We start from the raw sequence: 16,377 nt of genomic DNA, 5'->3' as shown, positions 1-16,377 counted from the left end.
TATCCTAATGTCTTTTTAACAAAGTGTTAGTGTGTTTTTAGTTGCAACATCCCTGTAATACAATTGATGTCTGTATTAAAAATTGACTTTCAAAACAAGCAGTTCTTATAATTTGAGTACACCAGTCATTGCCAGTTCTGTTTCTCAGCATGTTTCAAAATTCTGTTCCTGTTTTAGTAAAAATTACAAAAATGTCTGTCTTTGTCATCCTTTGGATATTCTTCATCACTGAGATGTGGGTGTATAGGTCTCTTGCTTATTATGCTACATCACTGAATAATTGAAGTGGTACATTCATCTAGTTCCACACTGATGGAACGTTTTTCAGGTTTACTTTTTTTACATTTATGAGATTCCGACATTTCCACAAGAACCTCATTTTTGTTTCCCCTCAGTCCTGTAGTTTCTCCTGAGCTTGTGTTTAATTACACAGAAGTTCATTTTTTATTTCTACCTGTTTATTTTCATTACCACTAAAACTCACATCATCATTCTGGTTTCTTCTCCAATTGGTCTTTACTTTTTCTTTTAAGACATACCAGATTTGAATTTTCTTTGTGTCACAACCCCTTTTAAAATCAGACATTACATTTAAGCACATGTAATTCAACATTTTTTTCCCAGAACCTCTTTTATGACTTAAGGCAACTAAATATATTCAAATTTACTTGCAGTAAAAGTGACAAGTAAATGAAATCAAACAAAACTAAACAAAGGTGACTACATGCCATTGCACTTATATGTGGAGTTTGGTTTACGAGTGGTTCCCTGTTTAATGCTGTAGTGTAAGTTGGCTTCTCTGTAAGTCGTGCGCCCATCTGGTAGCATGTGCTTGCTGTAAGAACTTGATTTTTTTTTTCTTTCTTTTTTTCCCTTCAGTATCTACAGTAATTTATTGTTAAAAATATTAATTCATTTCTTAAAAATGTATTAACTTTACATTTTTAATAATTGTACATTTTTGTACTGAATTTTCTAAGGTCTTAAGGAAAAAGACAGAAAACTATTTTTGCAAAAAGATGGAGAAATGCAATAGAACCAACTCTTATATAAGGGTGAGATGGAGAAGAGGCCAGATAGTCAAAGCAACAGAGTCTCTATCATAAATGGGAGAATTGGCAGCTATGCTTTTCATCTGTTAAGATGTTCAGGGTTTCATGCCAAACAAAACTAAATGTAATGGACAATTTCTGAACTGAACTCTATCAAATATTATATAAATGTGCAACTAAATTTTATGTATAAAATTTTATTTTGCCTTCACATCAAGCTAAGGGTACCCAAAGTACAGTCAATTCAGCAAAAATCCCCAAACAACCAACTTTCTTCTTCTTTTTTTAGTGGAGTGGGAAAGTGAGACAGCTAATTTTCTTTAACACATTAGCAGCTATAAATGTTGCACTGGTTCTACCTTCAAACAAATTGCATTTTCTCCATTAGACTACTTCAGACAGCTCTAAATTGGGATATTTTATGTATGGCTGCCCAATATATGACTCTTCTAAGAAAGCCAAGCTCTCAATATCAAGCTACCTTGGTTATCAAAATTAACACATTGGCGACTTTGCTCTATAGGTCTCATAAGTGAATTACAAGCCTAAAAAATAGAATAATTCATTATATTTATTAATAGCAATAGAGATTATAACTTCACATACTTATAATCCTGTATTTGGATGTAAATTTATTGTAAGAAAATTTATCTAATGATCATTTACATTATTTTTGTGAAAATGTCCTTTTTTTGTTTCAGCGAGACAGACAACAAAATTTGACAAGTGTATGTTTACCAGTTCCAGTTGGCAAAGAAATTCCTTCTTAAATAGAAAATATACAATGGTAATGAATCAATATAAAAATAAACAAGTGAGAAGAATATTTATACTGCATATTTAATTTTTAAATCTTTGCTTAGAACTTAATCCGGTTTACCATTAAGAAAGCTTTAATAATAGCATATAAAATTTTGTAAATGTTTTTTTTTTTTTCTGGCATTTACATGGTAAACAAAACTTTTTCACAGTGAATACTATATAGTTCTTTCCCTTTCCCCCATTTACCAGAAAAGGAAAAAAATCACCCTTTCATTTGTACTTCAGATATTTATGTATAGATGAAGAGAGAGAGAGAGAGAGAGAGATAGATAATCTCCTCTGCACTTTTTACCCATGTATATTTTAATTATTTTGCTACTTGTCTATTTGCTAATAAAATGGATAAGTAAAGCTTGGCAGAACTTTAATTCTTCATTGGAATACTGTTTGGTAAAAATGGAGAAATGCAATAGTGAATCCTTAAAAAAATATATCCTACCGGTTTTGAAGAATCAGAAGCCAGGCCCATGGAATGAGAAGTAATTTGAATTATGTCACATTTTAGGGCAAAAGCCTCAAGTTGTAAGCTTGAGGCTTAAGCATGTTAACTCACTACGCAACTTGAGGCTTTTGCCCTAAAATGCGACGTAATTCAAATATCTACACACCATCAGGAATCTCTCGTATTGTGGAGTTATACTTCGCAACTGCCTTGCCATCATTGTAACACCAGGGTGCCTGCCCACCCACCAAAGAGGAGCCAATCAGCTCCGAAACTGTGCTGTCTGGGTGGTGGCATCCGCTGAGAATAAGTAACAATAGTCTTCTCCTGTGGTGAAGAGTTACTATTCGAGGTAGTGCAATATCATGGCAACTCGTTTGAAGGTATTCACAAATACATAATGATGCCAATCTTATAACTATTTAGTAGTTAGCTGCGAGCAGATCTGATGCATTTGCAGTAACTTGTAAGCATGTCTAGATTTAACTTATGTGGGATGCTCTGAAAGACTATTTGCATGGTCTGAATTAGTGGAAGGTAGTGTTTATACATCATCCATCTAACCTGGCAGGGGGGGGGGGTTCTCCCATTTGTTGCAAACACAGTGGAAGGCAACCTGAGAGGTACCAATTTTCTTTTTAATTTCTGGAAAATTTTTTTTTTTTTTAAATTCTACTTGAATAATGCCAACATTCATCTTTTTTTAATATATATCAGTTCTTATTGTATGTAACATTTCAAGTTTTAATAAAAAACTTTTAATTTTTAGGTGCATATGCACGAAGTACCTTTGTCCATCCATCTATCTGCATGTCATAATGAATGGATTTTAATCAGATTTTATATTTGGCTCTTTTAAAACAATTTATCAAGCCTTCATGAAGTTTATTAAAATCAGACCAATAGAAATCTGGTAATTATTTTTTTTTTCATACATACAAAGGGTACTAGGAAAGTTTTGCAATACAGCTTTGTTTATTTAATTTTTTCAAAGTAATTTCCTCTACATTCAATACACCTCTCCATCCTCCGAAAACAATTTTTAAACCAGTTCTGCCAAGTTTCACTAGGGAGTAAAGCACACTCGTTGTCCCAAGCCCGTAGAAGGTCCTCATCACTGGAAAACCGCCTCCCTTTTAGCTTCATTTTCACATGCGGGAACAGTGCAAAGTCGCAGGGAGCAAGGTCTGGACTGTAGGGAGGGTGCTCGAGAAGTTTCAGTCCTGTCGTGGTCAAATATTCGGTGCAGGCTTTGGCGCGGTGAGCTGCAGCATTATCGTGATGGAGGTACCAGGTGTCCATTCTTGACTTTGGCCGCAGGTTCTTCATAGATCCAATGACTTTAGGCAGGCATTGTTCAGTATACCACTTAGCTGTGACTGTCTTCTGCGTGTCCAAAACGACACGTTCCACAATTCCACTCGATTTGAAAAATACAGCTATCATTTTCTTCTTTACAGATCGGGATTTTCTGACAATTACGGGTGTGTCGTCATCATCAAAGACCCAAACTTTGTTTTGAGCCTTGGTCGGCAGATCGTAATAGTACAGCCAAGTCTCGTCACCTGTCACGATGTTGTTCACATACCGAGATTGTCCCTTATCAAACTTTTTTAACATCTCCCGGCACCAAGTCACACGTCGTGTCATCTGCTCTTCAGTCAGTTGATGCGGCACCCAGAGAGAACAAAGTTTCTTCACGTGCAAATGATCTTGCAGAATCGAACGAATTGCTGGTGCATTTAGGCCCAAAGTATCCTCTATCTGTTGGTAGGTCACTCGCCTGTTTTTGTCAAGCATTTTCCTCACAGCAGTAACGTTTTCCTCCGTAACTGACGTTCGTGGCCTTCCCGGCCTCTCCGAATCCTCCAGAGTGAAATTTCCCCTTTGGAATTCTTTATACCACCTGAATATCATTGTACGATGTGGACAATCATCATCTAGTGCAAGAGTCATTTCTTCTAAGCACTGGTCTATGGTTAAACCACGCACGAAATTATACCGCAAAACTGTCCTTATCTCATTTCGTGGCCACGATGCCATCGCAAGCACTTTACACTCTCACTACTAATGAATAACTGAGCCCATCGACTTGGCGCGGCGGCTACTATGCACGTATGAACATGTCTCAACATGCAGCAACAAGCAGCTTCCTGTGATTCATTCTTGTGTCCTATTGCAAAACTTTCCTAGTACCCTTTGTATCAAGTAGGCTATACACATACTATGTATTGTAGATGAAGCACTGGATATTGTTTGCTTCCTTGTACTGATTTGAGAAATGAGTGGGTGTATTCAGGGGTTCAAGCATAAAAATCTGCTTTTTTGTCCATTTTTTTCCCTTTTTTTCTTTTATAAATTGAGAATTATTAATATTTGTTACTACACCTGAAAAAGTTGGGTTTTTTGAATTCTGCTTTAAATACACAGCATTTTTTAATATTTAAAAAAATGCCATGTTTTTACATCTTTTATTTAGAAAAAAAAAAAAAAATATATATATATATATATATATACAGTATATATATTGAATCTTTTATGAATAAATGAAAAGGTAGAAAAAGTGTCTCAAATCAGATTAATGCCATCAAATTATTGATTAATCATTACATCAGCCTGTATAAAGTACAATACTATACAATAAAAGCATTCTAAGGGAGCCCTAAGGCCAAGAGAATCAAATAAGAGTTTTTTTAAGTACAATATAAAAGCATATAAAGTGAGCCTTTAGATAGAGCAGATGTACGATACAAATTTAGCATAAGGATTTAAAATAGAAGTATTCAGAATGAAAGTATTCTCGTGAGCCATGAGGCCAAAAGAACTGGTAATGGCTAAGATAGTCTTAGCTGGTTTAATGTGTTATACCCTATAATTAATAATAATAAAATAAAAGTAAAATAGTGATGATGAGGCAAATTATTGATAATGGGATACAGTGAATGGTACATTGATGAGGGCTAACACCATTCACTACATCCAGTCAATAATTAGCAAGTGTTATCCATTTCTGTTTGTTTTCTGCTAGATTAGCTAGGTCCGAATGATCAAAAATTATAATAAAATTATTATCAGCAAACTATATTCAAATTTAGCAGCATACTGGCAGAATAACAGCTAGCCTGACAGATAGCAGTGAAGCAAATAATACAGAAAGCGAGAGCCAACAATAAATTACATGTGGGATGATAAGTATTTGAGCTATCTAGTAGTGAAAAAGAAAAAGCTTATGCTGAATTAAGGCGAAAAGGAAGTAAGAGTAAGAATAGTAGTAGCACCTCAATTTCCCTTGAATTACTCTAATAGATCTCAAGGTATAAAATTTAGAATTAGCAAGCAGAAAGAAAAAAAAGCAAATGAAAATAGCATCTAATAAAGGTACATCAGATATACTGATATCCTGTAGTTAGTAACAATGTATTCTCATCAGACAAATCAGGGTGTGTACTTTTTCTAGAGACGATACAGATAGTCTTGCTGAGGGAGCTTGGATTTTGTGATGATTCCAGTTAGCCAACTGATTATTTTTCCAATTTGGAATTGCACTTGACAATAGAATTAGCAAATAATGATATTTCAAAAATATCAGAAAATAGAATAAATAAATGAGAACAGAGGTGTGGGAAAACATTTACTATAATCTTATTCAACATGTGAAGGTGTTCATAATAACTGCAATGATACTACACCAACCATTATAAACTTTTATTAAAATACAATAGTATAATGCGAACCAGATAAAATTAAACTGGTAATAAAATAAGATTACACTGTCTGTAAAATAAAATATGGAATATATAATGAAATAAAACAATGTAGATTATCAACTGTTGATAAAGGAGGTGGATGCCTCTGAAAGCTACAGTTTTGTTTTTAACAGTTATTTTGTGATCTACATTGTGTTTTATTTCATTGTATATTCCATATTTTATATTACAGACAGTGTATCTTATTTTATTACCGGTTTAAATTTCCGGTTCGCATTATACTATTTTATTTTAATAAAAGTTTATAACATTTGGTGTAGTATCATTGCAGTTATTATGAACTTGAACATTCCCAACCCCAGAGCCTATTTGAAGAATGTGAAGGTGTCTTCTTACTTTCAGGTTGTAATGTATTTTGAGAACCAAACCATGTTTTATGATTAATGAAATTAATAACTGTGATAATACAATATTTTCTTATTTACTCTGTGCTGTACACAAAACTTAAAATCCTTTATAACTATAACAACAATACTGCTTTAGCATATTTACATTTGTATAAAATAGTTCAATAGTATACTATACTAGACTGGAACCTTTGACATTTTCTGTTGTTAATTTAAAATTGTCATTTATCCTCTCTTCATCACTTCGGGACTGTACACGAATATTTTCTACTTCTGCATGATGATGCAACTGAGAGAGTTTATTTGTTGGACCTTCAATGTATAACGGATACCTTCGATTCCACAAACTTCCCTGTTGTGAATTAGTACCATTAACTCTGTTTTGTGTAACTGATACACTAGAAGTGTGATATAGTGAAGCATCATATATAACATCGGCACATTGCTTTTTCATTTGTAACTGATTCAGATCTAACACACTAATTGAAAGGCTTGTCTTTGGCACTTCCTCTTGTGAAGTGTTATGCTGATGACTGTGTATTGATACTAACTGTGAAACGTGAGGTTCTTCTCGATTGTGGCAACTGGTTAAGTCACCATCACTTCTGCTGTCTCTTTTCATTTCTAGGAGAGAAGCAGAATCGGTTATTTTTGGTAATGCATTTTCGGTTTTCAAGTCAGGTGAAATTCTTTTCTTGTTTAAAGGTGATGTATATTGTTTAGGTCTGGCTCCCAGTTTTTCAAAGTCTGTACGCAACCGCTGTACATAACCAGAGAGAAGATAGCTTTTGTCATTCTTCTGGATATTTCCTATTGATAAACCATTTGTCAAAGATGTTTTCAAACCAGAATTAGAATCTGTATGTTTTACTGAATCTATTTCTGACAGCATGTCTTCAGACTTTGACCTTGACAATGCCGACCAATTTGGATGGCGCTTGACTGCTGCAGCAGAACAGTTGAAACTGACTTCACTTTGAGGGTCTGTATGATTGTGTGATGAATTATATTTCCAGGATTCCATATTTGATAACTTCGTATGGATCCATGTTTTTAATTCTGATTTTAAAAAATGGGTGTGTGTGTCCTGCATTTTTTCAAAATCTATTCGTTCCCTGAGTGTCCTTTGTTCAGCACGATCCAAGCATTCTGAACGCTCAGCAGCTAGTCTCTCTTTCACTGACTGATTGAGGGTGAAAAGGTGGTCCCTTGTTTTTTTTTCCAAGTGAGTTATTTTGGCATTTAAGTCTTCATGAGCATTGTCAATATGATCTATTAATTCTTGTTTATCAGCTTCCAGTTTTTTTTCAACACTATGAAAGAAAGGAGCACAGTAGCATGCATATCCAATACCTACAGGGCCCTGTTTTATATATTAAAAAAAAAGAAAAAAAAAAGAAAAACAAAGATTAATAAAAACAAAATATAAACCAGAAATTATTACAAATATTAACTTGAAACATAAATTCTTGTATATAATATAGTTAGAGGAGCTACATGGTAGTTTTCCATGGAATCTAGATTTCTATAATGACCACTCTTATACCACATGAATACTAAGATAGTTTATTTAGCTATTAACTAAATCACTATACATTAAGGTAATGTTTCAGTAACCTTGCTGGAACGTGCCCTCAGGCCACACACAGGCTGTTGCCAGCCTCCTGATTGCTGAATGTCTCAATTCCGACTGCCTTCCATGATTTAGTTAATAGCTAAATTACACTATCTTAATATTTGTGCAGTATAAGAGTGGTCATTACAGAAATCTAGATTCATTGCTTGTATATAGATATTTCATATACAAAACAGAAAGGTGCTTTTCCTTTTAAATCTTATTTGTGAAAATTTTGATGGTGTAATTATTTGATATCTTGTAATATTTATTGACACTGTCTATACTTAGAGGTAATCTCAGTGAATCCTTAGAGTTCATCCTGTTTTGTATGAAATTTGAAATAAAAATGAGTTTTTCAGACTAATACAAAGTTACAAAACTCAGTTGTGAACAACACAGGCCAGATAAAATGACATGAACTGTATGGGCCGTGAGTAAACCATGTCCCAACTGGCTGTTGGGCCATGGTTTACCCATCCCTGGCTCAAATGAATATATAAAAGCAGCACTTGCAAGCTTTTGTTAAATCATAATGTAATAATTGTTAATTAAACCATTATGAATAACAATTAATCAATGGTTTAAATCATAAAGTAACAATGTGATAATGATATAATAATGATTTAATTTGTCAATTTTTACAATCATGTAACAGTTCATACATATTTTATATATATATATATATATATAACACATTATTATATATATTAAAAAAGTTTAAAATATAAACCAGAAATTACTACAAATATTAACTTGAAACAAATTTTTGTATATAATATAATTAGAGGAATCATAAAGGGCATTTGTCCAAGGGCATTTTTGCTTTTCATCAAAAATTTATGCAGAACTAAAAATTTATTTAGCTTTAGAACTTACTGATCAAGGAATGATTCCAACTCTGATAGCTTAACTGGATATGTTTGGTTTAACTAAATTGAGGCATCAGCTTCTGTTTGAAATGGACTTACTTCACTCATTGGTGCCTCCATAGCCAGGTGGGAAGGAGCAGCAGTGCGTAGCACACACTTTTTGATTAGACCGGGGTTCGAGCCTGTCACCACCAAATATGGAGGATGCGGAAAGATACAATGGACAAAGATACAAATCAGGGAATGACCACCGCATATCCCGGAGCAATATGGCCTTAGTTTGCTAATGCTCCTAAAAACCAAATAACAATAACTTCACTCATTGGTCAGATCAATCAGATCATCTGCTGGTTCCATTTCTCATCATTCAAGATCAAGGATAAAAAACAGGTGCAATGCAGCACTTTAAGGTTTCTTTAATGTTTGCCAACCTAGGCAGCTAAAATCTCCTATTGTATCTCACAAGGCATGTTGCCTGTCTTTGGACCTTCATGTTTTTTTAGGTACAGTCTCTGTACCTGGACACTATTCAAGTGTCGTGTCAGTCACCTTATGTAGTGGTATTATGACCTCCCTAACTCTTCAAGCAAATCATCAGTAGGATACCATGCGCCCTCCTTGCTGCCTGTCTACACTGCACAAAAAAACTACATATCCAACCGTATTGTAACTCCCAAATCTTTCTTTTTCTACTGTTTTTAGTTCACCCCCATCAAATGTGTGAGTTATTTTTTGGTTGCTATTCCCCAAGATTTTAATATTAAGCCCTCTATCCCATTTTTAATATCATTTAAGAAAATCAAAACTAGCAGTAGTCCCAGTATCAATCCTTGGGGAATTCCACTTCTTGCATTACCTCAATCTGAAGAATAACCATTAATCACAACTCTCTGCCTCCAGTGATCCATCTAAGCATTATCCCTGTGATTCCAGTGTGCTCCAGCATGTACAGTAACCTCTTGTGTGGGACTATCAATTGCTTTGTTGAAAGCTAAATAAACAATGTTGAAATTATTTCCTACATCCAGGTCATGAGTGACTCTGTCAAAATAGCTAAGCAAGTTGATTAAACATGAATTTCCCTTTACAAAACCATGCTGTGTTTCCTTTATAATTCCATTTCTATCTGAATGAACCTGTAATGCATGCTTTATCACTGCCTCCATGATCTTTCCTACGACTGAAGTCAGATTGACTGGTTGATAGCTAGCTACCACTTTCACAAGTGGGTAATTTTAATGTTGCCACTTTGACATAATGCATTAAGGGATGTGTTTCTGGACTAGGGAGAAGTGAGACTATAACAAAAACAAAATAATAAAACACATTTGGTTTTGTTCATACTCATACAGAAATGTTTCAGTGTGGCCAAAGGGTGGCAAAGTGTAGAAAATCCATACTTACATGCGTAGCACCATATAGGTTTGTATAGTAGTAGTTGTTCCATCCACTTGAGTATTGTGTTGTTGCCTTGCATAACATTTCAATGTTATGCAAGGCAACAAATTATGAAATGTTATTGAAATGTTATGAAATGTTTAAGCTTTCTGTAAGAATATTCATAATACTTGCCAGTTCAGTTCCTTAACTACTTTTAAACTTTTCAGCTGAATAAAAAAAAATATATATATTGTTGACTATCATTTTATTCAGTCTTCACTTTTCTCTGTGTATGTTCTGTGTTCAAGTATATGATGTCCAGCATATCATGTTCAGTTGCACTGCACTTACAACAATAGTGTCAAAAGTTGAAACATGCCTTATATAACAGCCACTGATGTCTAATCAATGGCTGTAGAGTAGCAAAAACAACTATGTATTTGAATAGTCATATTTGCATGAAAGATGAAGCATGTGTTTGAGTGAACTGAATTAATGTAATCGTTTTCAAATGTTAGATTAATTATATCAATCACTATTTATACATAAATCAGTAGTTTTTTCCCTACAGTACAAATGAATTTAAAAAATAAGTTGCAATTGCACTCAAGACTTTTTTAAATAAAAATAAATATTAATTTTAATGAACTTGGCCCTCATACTTGGTTCATAAAGTTTATGTGATTATCCCATCGTACAAGGCAATGGTCAGGCCACACCTAGAGTACTGTATACAGGTCTGGAGGCCTCATTTTAGGAAGAATGTAGAGTTGCTAGAACGAGTACAAAGAAGGGCAACAAGACTGGTGAGGGGAACTAAAGGGTGCTCTTACCAAGAAAGGCTTAAGTTCTGTAAATTGCAGTGCCTGGAGAGCAGGCACCTGCGAGGTGATCTAATTGAGGTGTATAAGGCCTTGAATGGGTTGGGCAAGCTGAATGCTGATGGGATTCTTCCTCTTGCTCAGATTAAGAATCTGAGGGGGCATAGATTCAAATCGAGGAAAGACAGTTGTAGAATAGATTTGCAGAAATTTGCCTTTAGTCAGCGGGTAGTTGATTGGTGGAACAGACTTCCATCTTTTGTTGTGGAAGTTGATAGCCTAAATAAAATTTAAGGCTGAGCTGGACTGGCATTTGGAACAAATGGGAGGTTGTTTTTTTTTTTTTTTTTTTTTTTGACTGTGCTGCATAAGCTTGCTTTCTTGCATCATATGCCTCTACTAATGCTAATTTCATGACTAATATATTTTCTCCAACACTTTTCTACATTTTTTGCACCATTTTATTTCTTTCTGATCCTTACTCCTGGAAGAAGTTTAAATCTTTATTTACGAGATATGTCAAAGTTTATTTACGAGATATGTGGTCACGTTCGGTAAGTTGGAGGTGGTATGTTGTTCAAACTTTCTCTAACAGATGGTGGTACCAAGATTGTTCAGTAGGCTGACAGATTGCAAGTAACAACCAGTTTTGTTTGTATTGTTAACGTTCCATGTCACAATTTTATAATGGAGCAATGAACAAATATCAAATTTTGCTTTAAACTGGGAAAATCTGCAAAAGAAATGTATGAAATGTTAAAAAAAAAAACTGTTTATGGTGATGAAACGTAGTAGTAGTAGTAGTAGTGGCACTTGATGCAAGAAAGCAAGTGTAGGAGCTTATGCAGCATCAGCCAAAAAAAAAAAAAAATCACACCATACCCTCCAATTGCCTGTCCAGTTCCTCCTTAAATTTATTTAACCTATCAACTTCCACAACGACAGATGGAAGTTTGTTCCAGCAATTAACCACCCGCTGGCTAAAGGCAAATTTCCGCACATCTATTCTACATCTATCCTTTCTTAATTTGAACTTATGTCCCCGTAGGTTCGTATTCTGAACAAGTGGGAGGATCCCATCAGAATTCAGCGTGCTCAACCCATTCAAGGCCTTATAGACCTCAATCAGATCACCGCGCAGGTGCCTAGTCTCCAGCCACTGCAATTTGCAGAACTTAAGCCTCTCTTGGTAAGAGGATCCCTTCATTCCCCTCACCAATCGTGTTGCTCTTCTCTGTACACGCTCAAGCAAATCTACATCCTTCCTAAAATGAGGCCTCCAGACCTGTACGCAGTACTCAAGGCGTGGCCTGACCATTGCCTTATACAGAGGGACAATAACCTCCTTTTCCCTGCTAGCAAAATTCCTATATATCATTGACAAAACCCCATGACCTGCCCTAGCAGCCTGTCTACATTGCTCAGAAAACTTCATATCTGACTGCACAATTACTCCCAGGTCTTTTTCATTTTCTACCACCTTAAGTGTAGTACCACACAGTTGGTACGTTTCTCTGGGGTTACTTCTACCCATATGCAGTACTTTGCATTTGTCAAGGTTAAACTTCAGTTGCCACTTCTTAGCCCATCTGCCCAAATTATCTAGATCCTGTTGCAGTAGCACACTGCCATTACTGTCATTAACAACCCTGCCAACCTTCGTGTCATCTGCAAACTTCGACATTAAGCCTGATATACCTTCATCAATATCATTGATAAATATACAAAACAACAGTGGACCCAACACCGAACCCTGTGGGACTCCACTAATAACATTAGTCCACGAAGAGCAGTACCCATTGATTACCATTGATTACGTTTAAGTCATACCAATGTGTTTGGATGATAAAAGCAGAAATGAGGATATTCGTGATGACCCAAGAAGTGGGCGACTGTCAAAATTCAGGAAATTGTGGCAAGAGATTGTCAGTTGATCCTCAGAGTGATGGCTAATGAGTTGGATATGAATAAGGAGACAATTTGTCAAATTCTGCATGAAGATTTAGGGAAAAGGAAAATCTGTGCAAAATTTCTGTTGCACAGCCTCATGGATGAGCAAAAGCAGTGAAGAGTGTCGTCATGAAAAGACTTCATCCAGAATTCTCAAGACAATCCTAATTTCCTTGACTGTGTTGTTACCAGAGATGAGTGTTGGGTGTTTCAGTATGACCCAGATGATGATCATCAAGATCCAAAAAGTTTCATTTACAGAAGTCCAGGATCGAGATGAGGCTGATCATGATTTTTGACAAACTGTGTGATTTGCAAGGAATTTGTACATGAAGGGGAGAGAGTCAATGCAACAGGTGCTTCAAAAATTATTGAAGCCCATTTACTGGGTGAGTCCACAATTTCAAGAGAAAGCCAGCTGGTTCTTGTTTCCCCACCACCACCACTGATTCTGCATTTGTTGTGAAGACGTTTCTGAATCATAGTCTTTCAAACTAATCTTTTATCATGTTCTTTACACTCACAAGAAAGTGTAAAGAATATGATCTATTTATCTGCATGACAGCACTCCCTAACAGAACTGAACAGAGAGAGAGAATGAAATACGTGGAATTGGTGCTTCTCAAGTTACAGTGCACCTGCAGATTATTTGCTACAAATCCTTGAGGATGTTACTGCAAAACCACAGTAAAAAAGCAGGATGCTATTTCAATTTAGGTATTCAGTTATTTCCTCAAAATACTGAAAGAGTTTGAAAAAAAGAACTCTGCTCCATGTTACATCTGTAATGCAGAGCAGTGCCCTGGCTTTACTAATTTAAGGATTATACATATATATATGTAATGAAAGTTAGTTTTCAATCAGAATTTTTTCTCTCACACACACACACACACACACACACACACACACACACACACACACACACACACACACACACACACACACACCACTTGGCTGCTTGTTCAGAGTGTATATATTTATTCACTGTTCAATACAAGTCACTGAGATTACCTGTTGTCTGATGAAGAATGAAATAGCTCTGAAAGCAACTAGACACTCTTAAGATGTGAACAAAATATTAGAGCAAAAAATATTTATATACATCAGTCTATAATATATCATCCCCTATGGCAGCCATGCAAGACATTATGCACCAGGAAATGAGTCAAAGTTTCACTGATATCACTCTAGAGGAATATCTGTCCATGTCTGATTTAATTGATACCTTTTAAAGTACTATAGTTTAAGATGGTTGAAGCATATCTCTAAGCTGTCATCCCATCATGTTCCACACACTCAATTGGAGACAAATTGGGAGAGCTAAGAGGCCAGGAGAGCAATTCAGTATTGTACAGAACATTGTATGGATTGAGCATTATCCTGTTGGAATAAAGGGCAATGCAACTACTGAAGAAACGGCATATTGGAAGTTCAGGTACAGCTTTAACAATGTTGACCTGTGGCTTTTTTTTTTTTTTTTTTGACACTCATTATACAATTAAAGTGAATGCATGGTTCATAATATTTTGATGCATAACAATAATATCTAACATTTAATTTACAAAATTATAAAAAAGTGTAGGTGTAAGAATGTTAGCTGAAATATGGTGCAATGGGTAGGTCATTACATGAGTGAAAAAGGCCATGCTAAAAGTAAGTAAGCTTGCTAAATTACATAGATACTCACAAGCAGCTACAGGCATAAAATGTTGACCTAAGAGTCTAATACCAAAAGTAGTTGCTGTGCTGCAAAACTGTTGCTACATTTTTTAAACAAATTAGTTAGAAATATTATAAAAAATAAAAGAAATAGAGTTAAACAAAAAATACTACTGGGCTCAAAACCTACTGTCTTGGGTCTACTGAGCTTTTCTCCTTAATCCCTAGGCGATGGAGAAACTTCAAGATGGACTGTAAATTATCCCTAGATCTCTTGTTCTCTACCACCTTGAATGTTATACCACCAAACTGTTATGCTATTATGAGATTACTGCTGCCCTTGACCTTGCATTTAGCAATGCCAAACCTCAATCCATTTCTTAACTCATCTAATTTTTAAAGTAGTACACCACGAGTCCTCTCATTAGTCACCCTGCCAACCTTTGTAATCATTGGCAAACTTTGACAATAAGCTTGATATTCCTTCATCAAAATAGTTAATAAATATTAAAAACAGTAAGGGGCACAAACACTGACCCCCCCAGGGATTCCACTAATAACACTGGTCCAAGAAGAGCAGTATTCATTAATAACAATTCTCTGTGTCTTCTGCCACTCAACCATCCCTTTATCCATAGTAGTGGCCCTGCCACACTGATTTGTACAGCAGTCTTTCATGTGGAACAGTGTCAACAAATGCTTTACCAAAATCCAAGTATATGATGTCAAAATTATATTTCTGCATCTAGTTCTTTGTTTCTGTATACAGTAGCTAATCATATTGGTCAGACAAGATCTCTCCTCTTAATAAATCCATACTGTGATTTCCATATAATTGGACTCCTGCCAAGATGATCCTGCAAAACTTCTTTAACTGACTCCATTATTTTCTTGGAACAAATTTTGAGTGATTACTCTTTTCCTTTTGATCCCCTTTGTGAATAGCAGAGACATTTGTATATCTCCAATCTATAGGGACTTCCACTGAATCCAAGGATGGATCTCATAATTATGGCTAAAGGTCTGCTTACCTCTTTTGCTGCTGCTTTTCATGTAATTGGATAGATTCCATCAGCCCCAAGTGCAACTTTACTTTTAGCTTCAACAATTTCTCTTCCACTTTGCTCTCAGTTATAACTTGGTGTACTTCTGTTATTCCCATCCCAAAAAACTTCTTCGTAGGTGAATGTAGATGCAAAATATTTAGTTTGTCAGCAACCTGAAAAGGAGCATCAATAGTTATACAATTCATTTCTATGGGCCAATGTAATACACTCCTTTTATTTTAGTGTTAACATAAGTAAAGAATTCTTTGCCTTCTTAGGTAAAGACGTCTCATAACCTTCTTTAGCCCATAACACCCTTAATGACTTGATTTCAGACCAGTTTATACATACTGTTGGTTTCATTGTTCCCTGATAATTGATAATTAGCTGATGCATTTTTCTTCTCTCCTAGTCTCATCTGTTCACCTGACATCCATTTAGGTCTAAACCTTGAATAAAAAAATTAGTAGTTCCCCGAATACTTTTCAGTTGGTGCCACTGAAAAGCATTTAAAGAACTGTCTAAGGCCACTGCAGTAGCCTTTTCAAAAATCAAAATCCCTTTCTTTACCCTTAGTAGTTATATTTTTAAATAGGGTCCATAT

The 16,377-nt window shown here is 35.3% G+C and overlaps 2 protein-coding genes across 4 annotated transcripts in view; one reads left to right on the top strand and one right to left on the bottom strand.

The window, feature by feature from the left end:
- The window catches only part of LOC150091367 (protein kinase C-like 3), a 232,124-nt gene that overhangs the window by 202,865 nt on the left and 12,882 nt on the right, over window positions 1-16,377 (top strand). For both annotated transcript variants that reach the window (XM_090383488.1, XM_090383479.1), the window contains one exon: window positions 1,754-1,839. In XM_090383488.1, coding sequence (XP_090239614.1) covers window positions 1,754-1,822 — 69 coding nt within the window. In that variant the 3' untranslated portion in view covers window positions 1,823-1,839. The remainder of the gene's footprint in view (window positions 1-1,753; window positions 1,840-16,377) is intronic.
- dgo (ankyrin repeat domain containing protein 6 diego) overlaps window positions 6,595-16,377 on the bottom strand; it is a 405,239-nt gene continuing 395,456 nt past the window's right edge. For both annotated transcript variants that reach the window (XM_090383458.1, XM_090383467.1), the window contains exon 11: window positions 6,595-7,793. In XM_090383458.1, the coding sequence (XP_090239584.1) occupies window positions 6,603-7,793 (1,191 nt within the window). In that variant the 3' untranslated portion in view covers window positions 6,595-6,602. The remainder of the gene's footprint in view (window positions 7,794-16,377) is intronic.

The sequence above is a fragment of the Mastigoproctus giganteus genome, chromosome 1, assembly GCF_048544385.1.
Source record: "Mastigoproctus giganteus isolate SK-2022 chromosome 1, ASM4854438v1, whole genome shotgun sequence".
NCBI classification, from domain to species: Eukaryota; Metazoa; Arthropoda; class Arachnida; order Uropygi; family Thelyphonidae; genus Mastigoproctus; species Mastigoproctus giganteus.
This window is presented reverse-complemented; position numbering and strand designations above follow the sequence as displayed.